The sequence below is a fragment of the Lepeophtheirus salmonis genome, chromosome 4, assembly GCF_016086655.4.
Source record: "Lepeophtheirus salmonis chromosome 4, UVic_Lsal_1.4, whole genome shotgun sequence".
Lineage (NCBI taxonomy): Eukaryota > Metazoa > Arthropoda > Copepoda > Siphonostomatoida > Caligidae > Lepeophtheirus > Lepeophtheirus salmonis.
In genome coordinates, this window is record NC_052134.2 from 25317239 (window position 1) to 25342955 (window position 25717).

At 30.7% G+C, this 25717-nt stretch overlaps 3 protein-coding genes across 6 annotated transcripts in view; 1 reads left to right on the top strand and 2 right to left on the bottom strand.

Moving 5' to 3' along the window:
- Positions 1–25717, bottom strand: part of ENGase (cytosolic endo-beta-N-acetylglucosaminidase) — a 212235-nt gene that overhangs the window by 144242 nt on the left and 42276 nt on the right. The gene's annotated exons all lie outside the window — the stretch shown is intronic.
- Positions 203–3088, bottom strand: LOC121115626 (uncharacterized). Its single transcript, XM_040709707.2, has 9 exons — positions 3070–3088; positions 2396–2490; positions 1941–2336; positions 1534–1884; positions 1276–1460; positions 1110–1220; positions 813–1049; positions 581–750; positions 203–497 (listed from the first exon to the last, which is right to left on the bottom strand). Exons 2-9 carry the CDS (start codon positions 2465–2467, stop codon positions 310–312), a joined length of 1710 nt encoding a protein of 569 aa, XP_040565641.1. The 5' UTR covers positions 2468–2490; positions 3070–3088; the 3' UTR covers positions 203–309.
- On the top strand, positions 4436–25232 carry LOC121115628 (uncharacterized). Of its 4 annotated transcripts, none has more exons than XR_011779741.1 (5): positions 4436–4968; positions 14911–15121; positions 21683–21792; positions 21905–21986; positions 22052–25232. XR_011779741.1 is itself a non-coding variant. In XM_040709709.2 (5 exons), exons 1-5 carry the CDS (start codon positions 8472–8474, stop codon positions 22164–22166), a joined length of 552 nt encoding a protein of 183 aa, XP_040565643.1. In that variant the 5' UTR covers positions 6636–8471; the 3' UTR covers positions 22167–22332. The 4 variants fall into 4 exon arrangements, 2 of the variants coding, with proteins under 2 accessions (XP_040565643.1, XP_040565642.1); XR_011779742.1 differs by having other exon boundaries at positions 4436–4749; positions 22052–22332; XM_040709709.2 differs by lacking the exon at positions 4436–4968 and adding an exon at positions 6636–8505 and having other exon boundaries at positions 22052–22332.

Consider the following 25717-nt stretch of genomic DNA (forward strand, 5'->3'; position numbering starts at 1 on the left):
CTTAGAAATGAATGTGATCATTCCTGCTAAATTTTGACACCCTTATCTTAGTGACTAATGAAGGAAATTTACTTTAAAATTTTGGACATTTTATAAATAATTTTTTATAGTTATATGAATAAAATAAAAAATACATTCGAATACTTTGGTGGGGATTGCAGAATGAACCATAGCACTTGGAATGGATATCTAAAGGTCTAAATGATTTTAAAAAGCAAATTTAATATATTTCAATAAAAAAAAAAATAGAATTTAATTACATAACGGATATACATAATATGTATATAAAGTTAAATAAATAATAAGATATCAATTTTTCTCCAACATTTCTTGAATGTATCTATTTACTTCAGCTTCAACAATATCCAGGGGACCAGCAGACATTAAAACAATTTCGTGGAAGTCTCGTATATCAAACTTTTCTTTCAAAGCAGCTTCTGCAATCTCACGCAGAGCTCTTATTTTAAGCTGACCAATTTTGTAACCCGTTGCCTGTCCTGAAAATAAGCATAATATGTTAATCATAAGAGACCTTGTAATTTACAAAACATATATTATGGAGTATGAACAGACAACTCACCAGGCCAAGTGATGTATCTTTTAACTTCGCTCTCAATATTTTCCAGACTAGCAGCAGTATGATCGTGCATATACTGAATAGCATTTTCTTGACTCCATCCGAGGGCATGCATTCCTGTATCAACAACCAGCCGACATGCACGAAAAGCAGCCTCCGATAAGTGGCCATATCTATTGAGATGTTGTCATTTATCGAAATTAAAGAGAATGAACTCCATATGATAATGTCTTACCTTTCATAAGGATTGTCGTACAAATCTAAATCAAATCCAAGTTCCTCACAATAAAGAGCCCAACCTTCAACATAAGCAGTATCAATGGGAAAACGAGAGGGCGCTTGAGTGTAGATGCGATCTTCCATAGCAGAACGAAATTGAGGGAGGTCAGGTTGTTCTAAAAGATATGAACTTTGTAGGTGATGTCCAGGATTACCTTCGTGTAACGATAAAGAAATGGATTCATATATAGGCCTAAAAAATATAGCTTAATTGATGTACTGAAAATCATAAATAATTAGATTATATACTAACTGGGATTTATAATTATGAGTATTCACATAGAATCTTCCTGGTCTTTTCCCATCCTTTGTCCCCTGAATGTAAAAGGCTGCAGGACTATCGGCCTCAGTACTCTCTACAATTCTGCAAGCCAAAATATTTTTAATGACAATAGAAAATATGATTCTGTAATAGTTACTCTAATTTGGTCTTGGGAGTTTTCCAAAATAATTTACTCAATCTGGGATTGATCTCTTCACTAATTGTTCTATCAAAAATTGACAATAATTCTTGAGATGAATTAGCAAAAAATTCCGGAGCATTACGTAATTTATTAGCAAATTCTTTTAAATTTGTCGAGCCGTTTCCTGTTTCATTTACAATCTATACATATAATGGATTTGAAGAACTGTATTAACTTTTCAAATAATAAACATTTAATTAACCTACTATTTACCTTTTTCATTTGATTTTCTATTTTTTCAACTTCTTTGAGACCTATATTGTGGATCTCTTCGGCTGTGTAATTGGTGGACGTATGGAATTTAAGCAGAGCAGCGTAGTATTTTTTACCGTTAGGCAATGTAGTACAACCAATTTCTGATCTCGTATTGTTCAAATACTCATTTTTGATGTAGGCGTGTAGTTTTTTAAAACCAGACTGGACGGAATCAGTGATTGCCTGTTCAGCTTTTGGAAGTAAGTCACTCATTTCTAAGGGGAATGAACTTTCAAATGGTTTCCAAAAAACTGTCTCCTTGGGAGAGGTAGGAGTAATATGGCGTTCAATTTGACTCAAAACTCCATCCTAAAATGATCATTGTCTTTAGTGTGACAAAATATAAATAGGAATCAACTCCTTACCATAGAAATTTTATGATACACTTTGCCTTCTAGTACAGCAAGTTTCAACATCTCGATGATCTGTTCTGAATATTTGTCGAATTTTTGATATCTTTTTATTAAATCCTCAAAGTCTTTTCGGCTTTTTGGACTTGCCCATTCAGCGAGTCTTTGAAAGTCGATTTGAACTCCTTCCAAGTAGCAAACTGGATAAAAATATCCTTGAAACTCGGAACCATCAATGAAAGTCTCTAACTGATTTGCAAAGATTTTCAATGTAACCCTGTCATTATCATTTTCTATGGTTGACGAGAGTTCCTCGGCCTTGATCAAAAACTTTTTGCATTGTTGTACATTTTCTTCGAATCGCGTCAGAGTGAAATCCTCCAAACCATCGTTATACTTGGATTCACCAACCTAATTAGAAAAAATGTAGACATAGAATAGACCTACACCCTCGACGTGAAATAACTTACAAGTGAAGCATACTCTGGACTTTGTAAGAGTCTCCATTCCCAAAAATCTTGAAACAATTTATCCATGTCCATGCTAACTATTGGTCAAAGTTGTTCTGTGGATGATAAGATAAGACTACTTTTATCAAAGAGAATATGGGATTACCATAAGATCAATTAAACAATGTAAAATGTTATCTTATAATATATAATTTTATTCTTCTTAATTTCTCAAACATGTTCTCTATATCAGTGATATAGATAATATTATATTATGTGATATAAAATGATATCACATAATACAATATAAACGTAATACTGAGAGATGTTCTCTGACGTCAGAGCGTCGTAAGATTAGGAATGAGGCTATAGCTCACGAGCCGAGCTCTTCACGTCTATCCTCACAGAAAATGAATTTTATACAAAATATTTGAAACCTATTCAAACTTTGTAATTTCAATATCATGACTGAATGTGAGATATCGATCAAATACAAACTAAAAATCATTCAAAGTTGTAACTACGTTGAAATATGCATTACAATTATGATAATACTATATTTATTCTGTTCAAAATCAGATAAAAATTAATTGAAGTTCATACAAAAATGTTAAAATATTGATAAGGCAAGATTATAAATGTAGAAATTGTCCTAGCTTATGTCAACTTAAATTAATGATAAATATATAATTCACCAATTATACTTAAGTATAGCCGTGAGATAAAGTATAAATATTCTTCTTAGGTATCAATAAAAATTATAAACGTTCGTTTCTTCTAATTAGATTTAGAAAGGAAATATTTTAACAATTTTTTAATATTAATGAAAATCAACTTGACAGAGTTGAAAAAGGAATGTTATTAATTAAGGTAAATAGAAACATTAATTTATTTCGTTGGTGCATTTGGTGGAACTTTATGTTTATATAGCTAGATGCCACATCCAACACTGACGGGTATCTGTTTACGTTTAGGTTAGACTGTATATATTTTCTCACACATCATATTTTCTCTTTCTATCTCGAAATTGGCGACAGCGACAGAGGATAGTTGAAATTCAATTCTCGCAGCCTTTGAATAATAAGGAAATAACTTCGTACTGAAGTTATTATAGGCTATAATAACTTCAAACTAGTTTCTTCACTTAAAGACTTGGGTATGATAATTAAGTTTTCCAATATTACATAGTCAATAAATATTACTGTTTTTATCACTTAAGGCTTAGTTAGCTATGGTTGATAGGCTCCAAGAAATGGTCTTCAGAAAACTCATAAAAGGCAAAAACAACTACTTAAATGGGCACAACAACGGGGGTAGTTACATTGCGTGTATCATTATAATTAGCAATTGTGTAAATCCTTCATGATAATATTATGTTGTTATATAAGCAGAAATAACGGGGAAAATATCTTTTTTGATGCTCTTAATAAGGAGTAATATCACCGGACATTACTACATAATTAGCTTTTGCACTAAATCTTTAAGATGGATTTATTTCTAACATTTTTGTATTAGTATATTTATTGTCTAATTTTATGATTTTGACATTTACTTTATTATTAATAATTAGTTAGATCTCATCGGTAGAGGTATATCTATCCTGTGCACAATTGTATATATCAACTTCCACTTGAAGAAGAGGGGTGATTATCTTTTTGATTAAACTCCATTTCTCGCTTGTTTTTTGCAACCTAAAGTTATGACATATTTAACTGGATTCCGGTGTCAGAAGAAGAAAATATTATTTGGATCAATCTATAATTTCAATATTCTGTATATATAATTTGTTGTTATTAGTTATATGATTCCAATTGTTTAATTTTGTATATTTAACATAAATGTATGATGGTATATTTTTTTATTATGTAGATTATATTTAATTAAAGCCTTCTTTTTTAAATCTGGAACTTCAAATATATTTCGAAATACTCTACTTTGTCGTTTCATTAGCTATTATTCTGAGAAAAGGGTTAAAATAAATTACAATTTCATGGAGGGTGACGTTTTCAAATCTACTGTAACGTATAAAAAAACGTCTAAGTCAATTATACGTAGTATATCTTCATTAAACATTTTGCTAATAAATACTTTCGTTATACCCTCAAAAATCATAATAAAGCAGGCAGATGATAATCACATCAGTATTTTAAACAATGATACCATATGTATTTTCCCCCCCTTCTCCTTGCACGCGTTTTTCTCTACAATATTATCAACTATAATTATAGCGTAGGGACGCAAAGTGAAGGAAGAATATTATTGACTGAGGAAGAGAAGACGCGAAGTTAAACGGAAGGACTTTTCAACTTTTCTGAGTTGTTCGGTTAATTAGCACTTCGAAGGGTCACGGAATTAATTTCAGGAATACTTTGCATGTAAGTCGTAGTTTGCAAATTCGTACTGGCGCTTTTCTTCTTGTACATCGATGAACTCGGATAGGAGTGAACTCAAAGCATAATTGAATTATTAATTAATAAATAATCATGGACTTTATTCAAACTTAATTATTTTTTACCTAATAATAAGTCTTGATATTATATTACATTAATTATCATTTGATTTTATCGATCCTAATTTTTGGAATAAGTTTACAGGTAGGATTATACAATCATAATAGTTTGTACTGTAATATTATGATAATAATAAATAAACAAGAACTAAAAAATAAACATATCTATTATTAATAATATAATTTAGATTAAATAATAACTCGGAAAAGTCGAGATCCTTCTGCTTCATTTTGGGTCTTCTCTTCCTCATCCAAACTTAATTATTTGTTTGTTTCCTATATGAAGTAATTATATAATTAATTATAACTAAATTGTGTTATAATTTTATCGATCACAATTGTTCGAATAAGTTTTTACGTGGGATTATACTATTTTTGGAATTCGTATTGTATATTTGCATCTATGTATGTTACAAAAGACAAACGGAAAGAAGGCCTTTGATGTTTGGGATGTCTCCAAATCTTGGGATTCTTTCAATCTAGGAAGCAAGCTCATAATGACTTCACACGTGTCATATTGAGTCAATTGCTCCTTTGATCCAATATATGTAACAATATTGATAGCTTCAGTGACAGAATTGATCTTATCCGATTTTAATCCAAGACAGTGACAAAATGAAGTATTGCTGATCCTCTGATATCCTAGGAAGACTTTGAATGTGAGGTTGTCCTGGATTGCCAATTTGATTTCGAGGACCTTGTCCTCAGTAGCTTCAAGTTTTACGAGTAACAATTTGGGTGCTTTTAGAAGAAGAAATCTTGATGGTAATGTCTCCCGTCATAACTTATCAAACATATCAGTTGACGTGTGCACTTCTATCTCCTTGAACATTTCAGACTCCTGACGTTGGTGTTCAAGTTGAAGTCTTTGACTGCCAGTGGAAGCTCTAATTGGCTTTGGTGGTGATGATAAGAAGGAAAGGTAGTCCAAAGGCTTGAGGGAGGCATTGTTTTGATTTGGCCAAACTGAGGGGACGGCATCATTTTTCAAGCGTGTGCAATTCATAAATTAATAAATAATACATCAATTACTAGAAATTTGAGCTGCTTTGCCGACTACGAAGTTGCCTTTTATACATCCAGCCTTTGCCATGTCACTTGTCTACAGAATTAGTAATGAAGTCCTCCTCTTTAAAATATAGGGCAAATATACATAAATTTTCTGTTATTGCCTCGATCAGTGGTTCTTAACCTGGGTTCGATAGAACCCCGGGGGTTCGGTAAGACGCTGTCAGGGAGTCGGCAAGTCCCTAGCATCCACTGACACGACTGTCGATTGGGGCGACCTACTTTCAGTGCGAGTATGCCGCAACAGTGAAGCATCGCTCAGAGCGGGGGGATACCAAAAAAAAACAAAAAAAAACAAAAACAATGGAGTGGACCCGCTGTGGGATTCAAAAAAGCTTATTCTCCTTGTTAGATTACAAATATTTTGTTGATTAGTACAAATGCGTTACACAAAATAAATACAGGCCATTCGTGTTATTTGTGAAGTTACGCTCCGCTTGTCACACCATTGGCTGCAAGTGATCAAGCCATATTGCTAAGATTTGATTTGTGGCCATTAGTAGTGAACTTATGGCTGTAGTGATTGTACGTTATTTTTTCTTTTCTTTTGATCCTTCAATGTCTTTTTATTATGTCGAGCAAAAAAATAGTGTAGTTTGACAAATTCGCGCAATATGAATTCACGTGTATAAAGGGAACGTGATGGGAGATAGTGTTTTCAATATATGATTTGCACTGCCAAGTTGAGCAATGACAGATTGGCTTAAGTAGTTGCAGATCTGATTTCAAGCCATGTAAATTTCAGCTTCTATCTCGATGAGACCACTGACATTTCAAATCTAAGCCGTCTTGTTGTATTTGTACACTATATGAAAGAAGACATGATAATGGAATATTTTTTATTTTGTAAGCCTCTTATAACAACAACCAAGGGAGACGATGTGAAGAAACTCGTGGATTACTTCTTCAAAGATAACATTTATTTTTTTTGGGAATATGGTTTCAGCAGTTTATTTGAATGGAGCTCCAGCAATGCTGGGACAACCCTCTACTTTTGGAGTACTAGTGAAATCCGATGCACTACATAGCAGTGTTACGCACTGTGTTCTGCATAGGCCTTCGTTGGCAACAAAATCTTTGACACCAAAAGTGGTAAAAGTATTAAAAGTTGCGGTTGAATGTGTGAACTATGTACGAAATAGTGCTATACATTTTCAAAAGCTATGTAATGAAATGGGCTCGGAATTCCAGGTACTTCTGTACTATTCTAATGGTCGTTGGTCATCAAAAGGTTCTGAATCGTGTTTTTGCCATGCGCATAATTAATAAGATCGGTTTATGCGAGAGTACGGACATTATTACGTAGATTACATCGACACTTCTGAGTTAATTCTCCCTTTGATGTACATGGAAGATATTTTCTACGCTCTCAATCGACAGATGCAGGTCGGTGGAGTCAACATCATCGAAGAAGAAGAAAATTTGGATGTATTTAAAAAAAGCTACCTCAATGGAAACGACGAACAGAGAATCATAACTTCGCAAACTTTCCCTGCTGGATGATCGTATTAGTAAGATCGAAGAATGTGAGACATTTTTGTACCGGGAGAGCTAAAGCAAGCAATTGCCATGTACTTAGAAGAGCTAGCAAAGTCTCTCGTTGGATACTTCCACACCACAGAGTCATATACAGCATGGGTGAGACATGATTTCACGTTTAGTATTGCGACATCAGACATGAACGATGAATATATTGATGAAACCATTGAACCTCAGTAGAGACAGCTTCAATAGCAACCCTTCGGAACAGTAATGCTCTCAGCGTTTTGGTGTCAGCAAATTGTACCATAGCCTTCTATTGTAAAGAAAGTCATACAGATACTCATACCGTTTATAACAACATATCTTCTTGAGAAATCTTTGAATTATCGACGTAAAAACGAAGAAAAGGAACTCTGTTGCGAAAACGATTTGTGAGTGGCACTTGCCAAGGTAAAGCCACACATTTTTGAACTTGTGTCTGAAAGGCAACAGTAAAAGACACATTCATTAGCAGTAAATATTCATTGAATCATGAATTTGTGTGAAATTTACGTTTTGTTGGTTTTGTTCTTTGAACACAGTGGTTTTTGGTTGTAACTGATGCATGGTTCATTTTGTGCACTAATAAAATATATACCTATGTTCTGAAGAAACCATACTTTATTTTTCCAATCACGAAGAGGTTTGTTGAATGCACTGATGAAGCCTTCAGGGCTCAGTACCTCCAATACGGTTAAAAACCAATGGTCTAGATGGTTATTTTCGTTTTAAGATCTGCGATTGATCTTGGTATTCCCTTACAAAAAATCACTGAAGATGAGGATTAGGAGGTACATTGAAAGCAGGAAATTTGCGGTAAATAATGTCAGTGTTCCTGGGGGTACCGTCATACCCCTGAGAATATCCTGGGACACAGCATTTCCATCCCATTCTTTTCGAAGAAGATAGAACAACAATTTTAATAATACTTAGCAAAACATCCAGCCACTTCAGGGAACCGGCGTGCGTCTCTTCCTCTGAAGAAGGCATTCTAAAAGCATGGAATTAAAAATAATACTTACACATGTCCAAGGTAAAGTTCGAGAAAAGAGGGCTGTTGCAACCATCCAGCATTGTAACTGCCACCGATTTCTCCTATAAATAAAAATATAATTATTCTTTTTTAGATATCTATTCTCGAACATATTTTTTAAGAAAAGAGCTCTAAAAAGTATTAACATTTTTTTCTTCGGGATTAAATGGTTTCAATTAAAGTATACATACACTCCCAAAATTAATAGTAAAATTTGCAAGAAATTATATGTATATATTTTCATAAGTGTTTCTTCATTCTCAAACTTACAAAATGAGTAAGTCAAAAATGTCCCATAACTAAATTTAATAAGGGAAAATTGGTTATAGAGATGGAACGATTCCGTTAAATCCCATTAGAATTGAGCATAAAATTATATTGATTTTTTCTTATTAATGATAGCTTTTCTTAATTTGAGCGCTAGTTTTAGAAGGGAGTCACAAAAGGTTACATACTTTGAATTCCTTCATCTGAATAAGCAGTGATGAAAATCCGGTGTATTTTTTAGCTGGGGCGGTTTTTTTTCGTTTTTTTTTTAATTCGTAGTCTGAGAAATGAATTTTCTTTTGCTTAGCAGTTGTTATTATTATTTAATTCCTGAGTAGTGAACATCCATTCCAAAATAGATCCAATTTTATTCAAAACCTGATTACACATTCGTGTGCTCTTAAAAGACGAAGCGTAACACAGATGCTTTGTTGCAAACTTATAACTGTAATTCCTTGTTGGACCCAGAGTAAAATTGGGCATCAACATAGGAGTAATTCTAGCAAATGTTCTTGTTTGTATCCTTTATACCATCCTCCCTGGTCATAGCTGATTGTAGCTAATCTAATGAAGCGTCATGAGCATTATTCCTTCTTTCCACCTAAACCTTCTTCAAATTGTCAGGGTTACCATGTTGATTTTCGTTGTTTTTTTTTGCATGCCCATTCTACACTGGATTTTTATCATTGTAAATAAATGTTAATAAGACTTTTCATTATTTTAATACTAATGGGTAAAAAAAAATATATAAAAAAATATTTACTAGCTGCAGTTACATTAAAAAATGAGATGAGGAAATGAGTCAAAAATATGATTGTATACGAGACGAATATCTCCTTAAAATGTACTCGTTACTAAATAATATAGATGAACTTGATTTTTGTTTATTTTTTGTGATGGAGAAATAAAAAATAATCAGGAAAAACTTTTTTATGGATGACTTGTGTACTTTCTCGAATTACCACAAAAAAAAAAAAAAAAAAAAGATAGAAGAGGTAAAATTTATTTTCGTGTGTTTTGTCCATTGAATGAGTGAAGGATCATAATTCTTATTATCCTTCAGAATCTTACATCTACATTTGAAAAATTATTGATAACCTTCCATTTTTATTTTTTCGACGGAAATAATTTTATTTCAATTTTTTTAATATTAAATTAATCCTTTTTTTATCATTGTTTTTAAATGATGCGATTCTTTCAAATAATTTCATGATATGATCTCCTGCAATGGTGATACAAACATTACCACTATGTAAAAACTAGTGGGGGCACAGTAACCTCACTTTTGTATGTTTTTGTATTGGTAACAAAATGTTAGTACACTTATTTATTAGTTCTACAGGAAATATCATTTTCAACATGGTCACTGACCTTTTTAAATCTGTTCCTAGAATGAACTATTCTTGTATTTATAATACATTTCCATATGAATTTTTTGAGGATGAATAATTTATAAAAATTCGACTGACAGAATGAAGGTATTTTTAAGAAGTGTGCCAATGATACCTCTGGCTTTGAATAGTATGTACATTAGCATTAAAACTAGTTAAAACTATCATTAATTGGGCTATCGTTTAAAAAAACGAAGTTTTCCATAGATTTTGGTAAAAAAAAAAGATGTCTAAATTTGACCAGTAGGAATATTGATCCCGAAGAACTATATTTTGGAGTAAAAAAATATGAACTTTTACCCTATGGTCATTGTTGTAGATAAACGTTATGTTCTGTTGAATGATCAAAGAACAAAAAAACATGATAAGAATCTTAACATGACTTGATTTGTTTTTAAGGGACAATAGTTAATTCAAGGTTGCTCTATGATTTAATTTTTACATTAAAAGCCCTAATTTCCCCCTAGTATGACTAAAGAGGAAATTTATCAAGGAAATATTGTACATACATATAATATATCAATTAAAATGGTAATTATAAGAAAAAATAATATATAGAAATGGTTCGGAGCGCATATGATACAGCTCTCGTCCTCGTGATACATGTTTAAATATGAAAATACGTGTAGAAATAAGGATACAGTTGATGAATAGACGTAAATGGAAGTAGTGAACAGGGACTTTTCACATCATGAGATATTTTTTTGTATTATTTTTTTTCTTGGTGCTTGATAGTGAGTATTATTTGCATTTAATTTCGAACAAACATTCAATTTAAGCAATTATAGCATTTTTTTTTGTGGATATTTTTACACTATTTACAGATATATATATTATTTTGGATTAATTTGTCTTATGATTTATGTACATATGTTTTGTGAGCTCTAAATACTTATCAAAAGTTCTTATAAATACTGAAAAAAGTGTCAACAAAGTGTGTTATTTAATTTACAATATGAATTGCATATTTTAAATTTTATTTTATATATTTTTTGATCAAATTTTCGTTAAAAATAGATTTGGCAATTAATTTTCTTTATACACTAATTTCAATAGTTCTAAATGAATTACTTTTATGGATAACATCTCTATTAATAGTTTGGAAATTCTGATTGATTTGTAATCAATGTACTCAATGACAATTTTGTGCATGAATATTAATACCCTCTTCCTACATAATTTCATCAATTTTAATGTAATTTAAACTGATTTTGAATAGATTGAATTTAATTTTCTTTAATTTACATTAAATAGGTATTAACTATATGACGTTTCTTTGAGGAAGTAGAAATGGTTAATACAAGTTTTTTTATTTAATTAAGTAAAAATAATCAAAGTGAAAATTTTTTGTACATGTTAATTATTAAAAATAAACATATATAATTATATATATTCAAAAATACAAACGGATGTAAAGAATAACATCGTCATATGGTGTAAAAATAAACTTTCGCTATGATGCTGAGATATACAGACAAAACCACAGTGTAGATTTTTATTCTGATTATATGTACTTAATAGAAGGATTTTGGTTATTAATGAAAATGGTAGTACTGTCAACGTATTTTCATAAGTATATTATAACGATTGTAAGATAAATCTAAGCATGAGAAGGAAATCTGCTCCGTTAAATCCCTATCAAATCTCCAATGATAATTGTTTGTTTCTGTTTGTTAATTTTTTTAAAGAAAAGACCTTGAAACGTTTTGCAAATCTATAGATTTCATAAAACCATGGAAAGTCATTCAATGTTTCACAATGATGATCATTTATATTCATATACATAAATTATAATTATTCACATAATTAGTAAAACCTTGATAATATACATTTATAAATTATTATATTGATTGACACGTTGAAATAACTTTTTTCATGAACGAGCATTCATGAGTTAAATTGCAAAGTTATAATCTATTAATAATAAAAATAAAATTTATTGCCTGATTTAAGGGTAAGCAAATATTGAGCCACGGCCCACGAAACACATTGGTTCTAAATACTGTTTTTTTTGGATATTCATGCATTTAACTTTTTAATCTGAAATTATTTTGTCATTTAGTTTTTGACTGATTAATCTTGAAATTGTGGATAAAAAAACATTCCTTACAAAATTTTTCATGTACACTTTTTGTAAAACAAAACAAACTTTGATTATATCTAAATTTTGCTGAATTTATCATTCTGACTAATATTATTTCGATAAAAATATTGTATTTCATAATGTTTGATGCACTTTAAACCAAACATAGTTCATCATTCATAGAAAAAAAATACATTTTTACATAATAGAAGATTTTCACATGACGTCAGGATTTGTTAATGAGAGCCATTTAGAGGTCTAAATAACCGTTTTATAATAATGAAGAGTTTTTTTTTTTTTATTAATGTTAAGAAAACAAGTGAGCAATGAAATGCCAAAATGGTACTAACAATTAAAACCTTATAGGCAATACGTTTTTTATTCTTCTATTGCCTAGTTTACCCTAAAAGGTATTAAAAATATCTTATTACATTGTTATACAATCTTATTTGTAATATGTAGATAAAAATTAAGCATTACAATTGAAAGAGTAAAATATTTTTATATAATTCTCCTAATTTTCTCGTTCTTAATCCTTTAAAAAAATGGTAAAATCTATATATTTTCAAGGATTTTTAGTACATGTTAATTTAATTTAATAATAATATGAGTATTTATCATTTTAAATAAAAAGCATTCAATGTAGACCTCTAAGGCATGATTTATTCTTAATGCCATTTGATGAAGTTTCATCTATATTTATTGGGAATTTGTCCATCAAATGTAGTAAAAATATCAACTTTGAATCCCCAAAATGCGTCTCCTTCAATTATAATGCAATTTATGACGTCAATATTAATTTTTTTAGACAATGTATCAATATGTTATTTAAAAAATAGTATATACTTGTAGCTTCAAATAATAATTTTGTATAATACTTATTAAGAAAAAATAATGTAAAATAAAAAATGTAATTATATTAAAAATTTTATAAGATAGACACTTATCTAAAATTTGCATAGAAAAAACTTATTTTCAAACAATACTCCAATTAATCATGACTCAAAAACCAGTGGTTTCCCTTCTAATAAAATTTTTAATTTATAACATAATAAAGTGATATAATATCAATAAGATAATACTATAGATTTAGCTAATTTAGGATTATAATCAAAAGAACGAATAAAAGCGATATTAAAAAAAAAAAAACTTATTTAATTTAAAATAAGGTCTTAGTTTTAAAAAATAAAACGGGGAAATTTATATTGAATTAAATACGTTTTTTTTTTAAATATTTAAAAAGAATTTACAAAAGAAAAAGGATATTAGGATGTTTTGAAGGAATATAATTTTTCTTGCAAATTTTAATTATTTATTTTTGAGAATGTAATCAAATTTTGAGTACCATATCTTTTAATTTACCATGAAAAAAAATGCAATGAAACACTTAAAAAAAGAAATTATTTTTAGGGTTTGTTGGAAAAGAAATTACACTTCGGGTTTTCGATTGTTTTAACGGCAATAAAGTTCATTTGAAGTGTAAATAATTAAAATTTTAGGAAAAAAAACCCAGATACTATGGTTTTAAGACTTTTGGCTCATTCAATCAATGAGATATTGATATAAATATTTTTGCACCATTCTATGAGAAATATGCACGAAAAAAAGGATTGGACTTAAATTTGGTATCTGGTACTGTTGTCAGTAGACAGGCTTCAAAATGAAATTTTGGATTTGTAACACAATCTAATTTTGAGTTCTAAAATATCAAAGTTATAGAATTTAGTACACTAATGAATTTTTGTTTTGCGCAATTTCGTAAACTAGAGCAATGACAAGCAAACATAATTAAAAACTACAAAATAGATAAATTAAATTATGTCATTTTTTTTTGTTATGAAAGAAACAAAAAACATCACCTTAGTTTCTGATCTTAAATTTTTCAAGGTTTATGGTTTCTGATATTTGAAATTTTAATCATCCATTGTAAAGTGGAAAATTAGGAGTAATTGTGTTATTTATAAACATCTTAATTTAATTTATAGAGTTTTTTTTGTACATTTATTATATTTTACTTTAAAGGGCCATTTTTGATTAAACATTATATCTAATTTTACTATATAAATTAAGTTTTTAGTTTTTAAAATCACAGCATCACTCCTTATTCCATTCATTTTCCTCACAAACTTTTTTTTGAAAGATTTATAAGTGTTATTTTAAAACTATAAAAAGACTAATAACACTAAAAAGTTCAAATCGAAATTTCACAGAAACCAGATTTACTACACAAAAGAAAAAAAACATTACATATTTGTCAGCAGCTAGTCATGTAGGTACTACTAGAATTGAATATCTAGCTGAAGATATTTTTTTTGTTAGCTTGTCTTATAAATCAGAACGGTAATTAGGGGGGTAAAAATCAAAAATCGACGGCTGACACAAACATCAAACGTGTTGTTGATGGTGGGTCCATACCATTGTAAAAAGTAAATTGGTTTTTGCCTATATAGCCTATTTTTACATATAATATTTAGTATTTTATTTAATATAATGTAACAATAGAAAATATGTTTCTCTAAATAAGGGTCTTCAAAAATTATGATTACCTTAATGTAATGTTTATCATTATAAAGTTTGTCTACCCTTGATCTAATTGCTAACATTTTGTACGTTTTTTTAACTTATAAATTATGATTTTATAATCGATGACTCTTTATTCAATAGAAGTATTTCATGGAGACTGCTGTCAATCGAGGAACAGTCTTTTCTCGCGCGAGAGATTAAGCTTACCCCAAAAAACAAAGCTTCAAGGATCTCCTAAATCCTCAGAGCTCTATCAAAAGACACAACAAATCATTTTACTAAATTCTCCTGGAGATAGGTTTACAGCCACACATGGAATATCAGCTGTAGCTGGGCAGCACCAATACTTTGAGTAAGTGTTTTATATTATATAAATTCACTCAGTTACCCTATGTATAGTTAAAAAGTTTTATACTAGTAGTAGCCTCTTTTTAGATAAATAGGGGAGATAGTTGACACTTATGCTATATTACTTAGCTAGTAGAAGTGATATTGCGACTTAATTTATTTTCACAGTTATATCAATTTTACTGCTGGGATATTTATTCTTAACTAATCTCATCGATGAAGCAAGTTGACATAGCTCTAGGAGATGTTTAGGAAGTGGAAGCTATCGATATCTTATAATAGAAAATAATAATTGATACATACCTCAAATAAATCATTAAACTATTGCTTCTCAAGCTTTTTGATTTTTCACTTCTCTCCTTTTACAGATATCATTTAATTATCTGTACACCATTCTACCTGTAATTCTAACAAAGGTATTTCCACTTCCTCTAGATTTCTTCAACGCCTAACCCTTTTTTGAGGCAAGTGCTATAGTTTGATAAGTTTTGCATTAAGCTTGCAGAAAAATATCCATGGCAAGAATAATGAATATACTTGTTTTTTTTTTTATTTCTTGAAATATAATCACAATTTTGTTGAAAGACTTTTTTCTTCATGATTTATGGGGGGATTATTCTACAAATAAACACATATTCCTCGTTGAATTAGCCATAAATAATGGAATTAGTTGTTTGTTCAATTTTTTTTAAAACTTTTCATTAATGATATTAAAACATGCAATAAAAATTAATCAAATTGCAATTTTCGTACTTTCCAACAGAACTTAACACCGACTATTTTCAGTTTCGTCTCGACTTTGTCTTGTCTCGTCTTGTCTTTGTCAGTCATTAGTCTTTGTCATCAGTTAGTCAACTTTCGTCTTCGTCATCGTTTTGTAAGTGTCATAATATTGTCTTCGTCAGACATCGTCATTGTTTTGTCATTTATCTTTTATTTCTTCTTCGTCTGAGTTTCGTCTTTGTCAAAGTTTCGTCTTCGTCACAGTTTTGTCTTCATCAGAGTTTTGTCTTCATTAGAGTTTTGTTTTTGTCTTGTCAAGATTTTTGTCAGATTTTCGTGTTTGTCAGATTTTCCTCTGCATTGGAAACAGTTTTTCTATTTTGATTTATATTTTCTTATTAATAAATAAAGTTTGAAAAATCTGGTTTCAAGATACAAAAAAATATGTCAATATGGCCTGGAGTAGGTTCATAACCCACAACCGAATCATTGTAAATGGTAAAGGAAGCCCTTAATTGAAACTCTATTTACTTTTTCTATCCACAAGTCGGGCTCATAACCCAACAACAATTCACATTTTTTATATGACATCTAGAGTATAAACAAATGCGTCCGCAAGGCGTGGGCTGGAGCGTCTGTAGCCCTCCCCAAAATAATTATTTGTCTTTTATTAGATAATTGTTTTCTTTATTCTGGCAAATTATGTAGTACAGCAAAAAATTTAATATTTAAAAATTAATTCACTGTGTGTAGCTATGGGTTTTTGGAATTTTTTCAAAAATTTCCAAAAACCAGTCCCTATCAAAATATAATCCTGCAGACGCCCTTAGGTCATCATCAAGAATGAGGGCTCAGGCCTAGAAACTTTTAAAGGCTAAATACCATTTATTTAAGTTAAAAAGTAAAATATTCAATATCGGTTAAATTTAAGTACAGATTGTGAATCCTTCATTAATCTGTTAGAATTTTTTTTTTTTACAGACATTCTCATTCTTTGTGGCCATTGTTCCATTTTATTTGTATTTGTAGTCGTGATAGGCGAATATTTACGTATTTAATTTGTTTGGTTTTCCATAATTTATTAATTAAACTGTCCAATAGCAAAAATGGTACACAAACAATATATGCTCAATTTAAAAGAATTTGATCCCCTGATTCAAAATATGGCCTTATATTTCTCTCAGAGCCTCGTAGCCTTCGGGAAGAGGCTATATTTTGTTTTTGTTTTTTTGTGCTATTTTTAAGGTTGAAAGCTGTTTTAAGCACTCGGCGTGGAATATAAGTTATGTTAATATATTTTAAAATCGAATGTTAAAAAATTCTAAAATTAGTCATTGTACCAAGAAAATGGTAGAAAAGAGTCTACCCAAAAACGCTCTATTGTCAATTTGAGCTATCCAATGAGAGACTTATAAACTTTTTGAATCTATTCGTCTTGAAGGTATTTTGAATAAAAAGAACCTATTTTCCATTTTATACAAAGATAACTCGAGTTATAAGTAGCATGGAGACATTTAAAAAATGTTTTTAGAATTTTGTAACGTTCAGTTTTAAAATATATTAACAAAACCTATCCCAATCTTCACACTGAGGGCTTAAAACTTCTTTGAACCTTAAAAATAGCAAAGTTATGGCCGTTTTCTGAAGGCCACGAGGCTATGATAGAAAAAATAAGGCCTTATTTGGAATCAGGGGATCAAACTAAACTAAGTTGAGCATATGCTGTTCTAATGCATACAAAAGTATGATTTTGTCGGATATTTTTATTTAAAATTTAGTACAAAACGTTATTTTACAAAAAAGCGAAAAAAGAACATAAAAATATCGATGCCAGTGATTTGAAAAACTCTGTTATGAATATTCATTTTCTTTTTTCACCTGCTAATTTATACAAAAATCATTACATACACATGAATTGACTTTCGTAGTTTGCCATCTTCAAGTTCGAATCCATGGGATGTCTAACTTGAAAAAAATACGTACAAAAAAATTTCATTATAATTAATATTGTTATATTCATGACTTTTTCTTCAGATTCCCTTCAGAAAAATATTTTTTCTCACAGATTCATGAATGATTCACAAGAGACTAATATTTATCAGATTTTATATATTTTTACTTTATAAATATAACAAATGCTATTTTGCAATTTATAGTTATGGCTCTTAAACGTTTCTAAACCTGAGCCCCCATTCTTGATGCTGACCGCCTTTGCAAACACACTAGGAAGTCAAATGGATCATATAATTAATATTTTTTCTTAAACTCTAGAGGTCATATGAAAAAACAGTGAATTAGCTTTGGGTTATAAGCCCACTACGTACTCCGCTGAAAAAGTAAATATAGTTTCTCATAAGGGGGTCATTTGCCAATTACATCGATTCGGCGATGGGTTATGAACCTACTCCGGTAATACTGATATATTGCACAGCTTGTGGGCTTATGAAATACATATGTTACGAGCAATGTGGAAGTTAAAGTGGGCTAGAGCAAAATTCCGATCATTAAGGATTTTATTAAGATACAATTTCATTTCAAGCAATTTAATAATCCAGTGCAGGTATCCCCAACCTGTGAATTGCGGCCCGCCTAATGTTTAGTTGTAGCCTACTACTCATTCTCACTTCAACTAGTATTTTTAAGCAAAATTGTTGGAATATCATCAAAACGCGTAGAACACTCATAATACGTAAAAACAATGCAAAATATTTGACGATATCTTTTATGTTTTGGGATTCTAACAGAGTTGCCGGTTTAGCTTTTTTTAAGCAGTTTGGTCTTGAAGAATTAGATTTGGCTTTTTTTTATATTTGATCTCAAATTGAAATAAATTTGGATATAATAGTTGTTTTCTTTAGACAATTTTTCAAAAACAAACAAACAACAACTTAATAGGTTCTGAGGCCCAATAAAATATTTTTGGTGGCAATGCGGCCCATTACATTAAAATTTTAGACATCTCTGATCTAGTACATTTTCATTGAAAGTTATATTGTATTCAGACAATCAAATTATAGTATGATAAGAAATTATGAGAAGATACTCAATTTTATTTTAAAAATATACTTCGGCAGATGAACAGCTGGTCCCTAAGGTGGATCAAAACCTATCCCCTCTACTATGCTGAGTATCAAGGACCCCCTTTTAATATATTATAATACACCCCGTACTGTACAAGTGAACCACTGGTTCAAAAGTTGGGTCATTACCTACTGGCCTCCACTTCCCTGAGCATCAAGGAACCCTTTCGATATCCTATAATTCACCCTAACCCATGGCTTGTGCAAGTGAACCACTGGTCGAAAAGGTGGGTCATTAGCCACCGCCACCGCTCCATAGCTTATTAATAATCCCTTCTAATAGTCTATTATCACCCTAGGACCACGGGTTGTGCATGTGAAATTTTGCATGAAATCTCCATCACTCACAATCTCAAAAATCATATGAGAAAGCAAATGGAGACGTCCAAGACATTCTTTTGATGTATCAACGATAAAATAAGACAAGTGAGTTGGCTTATGGACAGTATGGTTCAGTATGCCAAGTTCCAAGTATCGACTGTGGAAAAACAGATCCCCACTACGTCTAAGCTATTGCGATCTATGTAGGAGGGAACATATATTATAGATTAAGGACAAAAAATGATGTATTAAAACACCTCAATGTAAGAAAGCAGTCTGAACTTTGCAAAGAGTCATTTCTCAGTGTTGATGGTAGGTCCAGAGAGAAGGAAGTTACATTCCGACTTACCATATCAATTATATTGGATGATAATGAACAAGGCTTTAAGAGGTGGAATTGCACAGACTCCAAACAAATAAGTTCAGTTGCAAAAAAAGGGACACCTTTGTAAATGCAAATGACATAATAGAACAACATGCAGCAACAGTAGTTTATTTAGTGAATGTGTTTATGTTTGGGATATATTTAGGTAGCATTAGTTATGGTAGGTGATTTTTTGAAATTATTACATTTTATGTTGAAAAGTATAGTCAAATAAGTTTTTTGTTTATGTATACTTTGAACAAACTAATAATATTTATATGAAATATATAATTGGGTAGTTCGAATATTATGAAATAGGTTCAACAATTTTAATGTAAATTTTTATTAGATCTTTACTTGTTGCTATAATCATCCTAATATGCCCAAGTTTTATCACGTCCATTCAAATTGCTCACCTTTTTTTGCATACATTTTAGTATTATAAAACACCTGAACCTCTGGCTGCAGAGGAAAGGTATGCCGGTCATAAATCACCCCCAAAGTTGCACATACCTTTACAGAGACTACTAAGTATAGTACCAAAAAAAAGTTCAAGAGTTCTACGAATAACGACCCATTTTTTTGACCAGCATTCACTTGCACAATCCATGAGCTTAGGCTTATTATAGAATATTGAAAGGGATCCTTAATGCTCAGAGAAGTGGTGGGTAATGATCCACTTTTTGACCAGTGGTTCACTTGTACAACCAGGTTGTTTTAAAATATATTAGAAGGGGTTGTTAATACTAAGGATAGTTATGGAAATAGGTTTTGATCCCTCTTGGAGACCAGCTGTCCACCTGCACAACATGTTGCCCTAGGTATATTTTGCAAAATAGAGTTAAGTCTCTCGTGAAAGTTTCTTATCATACAATAGTTTGTTTATGTGAATCCTATATCTAATTGAATGGAAATATACCAGAGTATCAAATTGATAGCGATTATATTGTATAGTAATCAGTTCCTTAACGACCAAATATTTTAGCATTGAACTGTTTAATAATCAAATTACCCATAATAATTTCACCTGACACTATAAATGAAGTTAAAATGACCATTGCCCACTGTATTTGAAATGTGGTAAATTGATCGGGCATTTTGCACAATGCCCGCATTGATGGGATTTTGCACAATGCCCACTCTGACGTGCATTTTGCACATTGCCAGTAACACATACATACACATTACGCAGGCACTTAATTATTAATTAAATCTAATACGCTTTAAGAAAGTTTAGTGTTATGAGTTTGTTGTAAGAACATGGGGACATGTTGCACGAACCATCAGCATCATTAATTACACTGATATTTTTTGGGTTCGTAATCGTAAATCATTAGTTTTTGTGGGAATTTGTCAGTGTCACAGTATGATGTTCGTAAGACATTGTTATTGTTTCGTCGTAGTTTTCTTCGATTTCGTTTTTTTAGAGTATCGTCTTCATCAGTTTCGTCTTCGTCAGTTTCGTCTTCGTCTAGTCTTTGTCAGATTTTCGTCTTTATCTCGTCTTCTTCATGATTTTTGTTAGAATTTTGTCTTCGTCTTGTCTTCATCATGAAAAAAAGTTTTGTTAACAAAATGATTTGGTCCAGTCAGGCTTGACGAAGTTAACACTGCTTAATACTTTAAATGGTTCAACACTTTCCTTTTGGGTTTAATTTGATAAATAAAATGATAAACTCAGAAGGTCACTTTTTCTTATAACATCACATTAACGTAATTATGCAAATTAAGCAAGGTGCACCGTAAAGAACAAATTAAATACATTTTACTTCGCTCATCTCCTTCATAAATATCTATTTATGGTCAATATATGTAATGTATATTTTAATGTGTATCGTTAATGGCACACTTCATTTTTTTTCTAAATATGCAAAAACCTTAGAAGTAGGTGTAGTAATATAACAAGACATGACAAGACTTTTCGTCGATGAAAAAAAGAAAAGAATAATAAAAACATACTTTTTACCAAAAAATTGATACAGTTAGGAATTCTACTTGTATGTATGTACATCTTATTCCATGTTACATATTATATTTATGATATGCAAATGGTATTAAATAGTAAATTTTTTCACAGGGTCGAAGTTTCAGCTAATAACTTAAACTACTTTGAAGTTACAGCAAACATCGCTAGAGGAAGAGGCTCTAACGGAGGAGTACATAAGTTTGAACTCTACATGTCAAGAGGTAATGTTCCTTTATACCTATTTTTTAAATTAAATAATTTAATATGGATTCTTAAAGGATTTCTTTGACCCATGCAATTACTAATTAGTTAATTATTATCCACAACGTTTAGATTATCTTCCAACTCCTGATGAATTCGATATGAAAAGTGAAGTCTCTGCAACATCCAGTTATATTGCTCAAAAGCTTTATAGGTAATTTACAACAATAGTATGTTTTTTATTTCAAATATAATATAATGACAAATGATATCTTATAGCAAAAACATTCATGTGGATCAACCAGGAATCGGGCGCTATTACATTCTTCTTGTGTCTCAACAAGACTTTAATGATCTCCTCATAACAACGATAACGGATTTCCGGCAATATTAGTTATTTTAATTGTAGTTTTGATTTAGACTGTCTCTCTCTCTCTATATATATATACAAATCTTTGTATATAAAAAGATTTCCTGATAACTCATATTGAATATTCTTCCAAGTGAATATTTCCCAATTTTGCTAGCTGATTTTAAATAATACATAATGCGTTGGTAAATCAATATTTTATTTATGAAAGTTGATAGGTAAGATTTAAATTCATTGTTGTATAAATTATAACTTTAAAAAAAATGATATTGTTAAAACATTAACTATATTATAAGTGGAAAAGGTGTCACTGACTGCATTATTATTGATGAAGATATTTTAAATGATTGAAGTTCTTAAGAAACAAGTCTTACGTTTTCACCGATATGAAAATGTACTGATATAATATTATGTAGTTAGTACCTACGTGCATATAGGAGAAAATTAGAAGAACTGCTTCGTATTTTGTTGTTTTTAAAATTACTCGAGGTTAAGTGAGAAATGTTAGTATGGTTCCGTCGGAATATATACTACCTTATAAAAGGAATTGCATTAAAAAAATGTCCTACCTATTTATCGACAAGTCATTGAAATTGAAAGATTATAATTAGTTTTCAAGCTATTTTTATAGAAAATTAAATACAGCGGATATGATACATGAAACTTGAAAGTAATTGGAGGATTAATATCCCAAATCGGCATATTATAACGTGAGGAGGCTCCACGGATAAAAATGACATTCTAAAATTAGATTTTTTTTTTTTTGTACAGAAATAAAGCCTTACATCAAGTAGCAATAATAATAAACAAGTGAAAAGTGTCTTGGTCAGAATTTTTTTTTGTCAGTTAGAGGCAGTATTTCGTTATTATTAATACCTTCCAGAAAATAACAAATCTAGCTATTAGCTAAAATATATTCGTGTATTAATAAAAAAAATAGCTATAGTTGAGTCACAAGTATAGAAAGTAGAATAAAATATATTTTAATAATTCTAGTATGAATAAATAACTATTAAATATAGTTTAGTTAATTTAGTGAAGAATTATGTGAGATGATAATATGAATTTTTGGGAGACTTCCGAGGATGGTCTACTTTGAAAGCTATGCAACTTGTCCTTCAAGGGAGCAGATTAGCTTTTTTGGCCATATCAAGAGTAATTACTAACTTTAGAGAGGAACTCGGCTAGTCAACTAATTCTAATAAGTATTGCCCTTTCCGATGATATCTACTGTAACATTCTTGTCTCGATATTTTGGAGAAATTACATTCTAAAATTCACCAGGAGGTTCTTTAGGAGGATGAATCAATTTTTTTCTCTGACGAGGCTTCAAACTTCAAGGCTCCATCTTTAGATCCTTCATGCAATAATTTGTTGGGATCTCTCCGGAGGTGGAGAAATTAACGGAAACTCATAAGGTTAAATCTGAATTTTGGACAGCTCAGTACTGATCTGCAACGGGAATGTACGTTTTTTTAGACGCAAAAGGACCTCGGACAACAGGTGACAGATATTGATGGAATCTTCAAGAGGAGGCTACATAAGATGATCTTCTCATGAAGAATCCGCCTACTATGTATAAGATGTAAAACTAATTAGTCTCGAATGAAAATATAAAATATTTATAACAATATATCGATAATGGGCAATTTAAATTTATTTCTTAAGTGGTTTGCTATTAATGGTGTGTTCCTTTACTTTTTATTAACTTGGATATATAGTTCATAACTATTTACTGTATTTATTAGTAATTTGAATTTATGTTTAAACATTATACAGTCACACCATGTATCGCAAGATCCTTGTATAAGAACACATTTAAGGTCAATTTTCTCTGGAAAAATTATTTATTTGTAGATTATAAGAGGATCTCCGTGTATGCCACCTATCAAAACCCATGGGTAAAGTTGGTACCGAAAACGAAGATGCAGAAGATATATTGGCAAACAATGGGAGCAAGTGGATCACTTCAAGGAAACACGGAGGTCAAACTTCACTAATCTAAGGATATACAAAGGAATTGGGTTTTAATAATTTTGAAACTGCTCACTCTGAAATAATTATCCTGAAAAGATGCTTTTAGCTCTCTTGATTTCATGTCTATAGGTAAACAATTGTTTTCTTGAAATAGGGAATACGCAAATTTGCTAAAAATTTGAGCAAAAAGTTATGCCTTTAGGCATATTGATGCGTAATTTCATTCCTTTTGGAGAGCATTCTTCGTCCTCGAACCTCTTATCTTAAAAAGAGACGCCAAATCCCTACAAACTTTATATTCATCCGAGAAGGAGACATTCAGTTCCTATACTCCACCAGAATAGAAAGATTTATTGACTTGATGTGAAGGTATTTTATTCTTAGATAAAATGAAAAGTTTCTCACTCTTATTTTTGGTCATATAAAGGACAACTACGATGGAAAAGAGGCTTATGATATACCTTCTTCCTCAACTTCTTTTATCCATCTTCCTCAGGAACCTCCTCATATGAATTAAACTCCTACCAAAACATGAAGACAAGAATGTTCAAATAGGTCACCGACAGTCAGCAGTAAACCCTTACAATCCTTTCAGGGGAAATGATCAGAAGAGATTGACGAAGCTTTTGAAGAATTTTTATTGCATTCAAAGTGAGTCTTCGCGTGATCAAAAAGCTCCTCTGCTCTTTTAAAGGACAGGTTGCAAAGCTTACAGACTAGATCATCATCAAAAGACATCTAACATAATTAATTTCTAATTTAAAAGTAAAATAATTAACTTGACTTTACGGTATAAATATTTATAAAGACAGGAATATAGATAAACACTTGTTATCGTCTTCAGTATATATAAATGAAAGACGTCGTAGAAAAAGCGACATCTTGCAAAAAAAATGAAAAATACTTAACATACCTCAGGCTAACCAAAATCTAGGCACAAGAAAAAGGGAATGTTAATTTCTAGGGGCACAACTGGAGTGACGTCATTTGAGTACTAACTTAATACAATTATAAAATAAAAGATATTACCTGATATTGATAAAAAAAATTTTAAAATGTATGTAAAGTACTGAAAATTAAGTCTGTAAAAGATTAAAAAACTTTATTCATAAATAACGTTTTTCTACATTTGTTATCAAGAAAATTATCAATGAAGGCAATATTATTACAGACTCTCGGGAGATATTGAATCTTTTTCTGTTGCACTTCCAAAAGACTGTATGCGGTAAGAGAGTTAATTTTCCTCGGCCAAAATTAGATAAGTACTCGATTTTTACTGAGGAAGTTATTAGTTCTTTTATAAAAAAGAGCTTTAAATACGGGAAAGCTTCGGGGCCTGATGGTATTGCCGACAAAATTTACATTCGGTGCGTTCGTGGTGTTTTTTCTTATCTGGTTAAGATAGGGAAGTCCATGGTAATATATGGGCATCTTCCAAAGTTCTTGACAAAAGGTAGGATAGCCTTGATTTCCAAGAAAGGCTCACCTACGGAAGTCAATAACTGGAGACCAATTACTGTTATTAATGAATATAATCAGTTCTGGTATTCTGGCAGCCTAAGTGGAGCCAATTTTAAATTATAAGCTTGGTCTGGGAC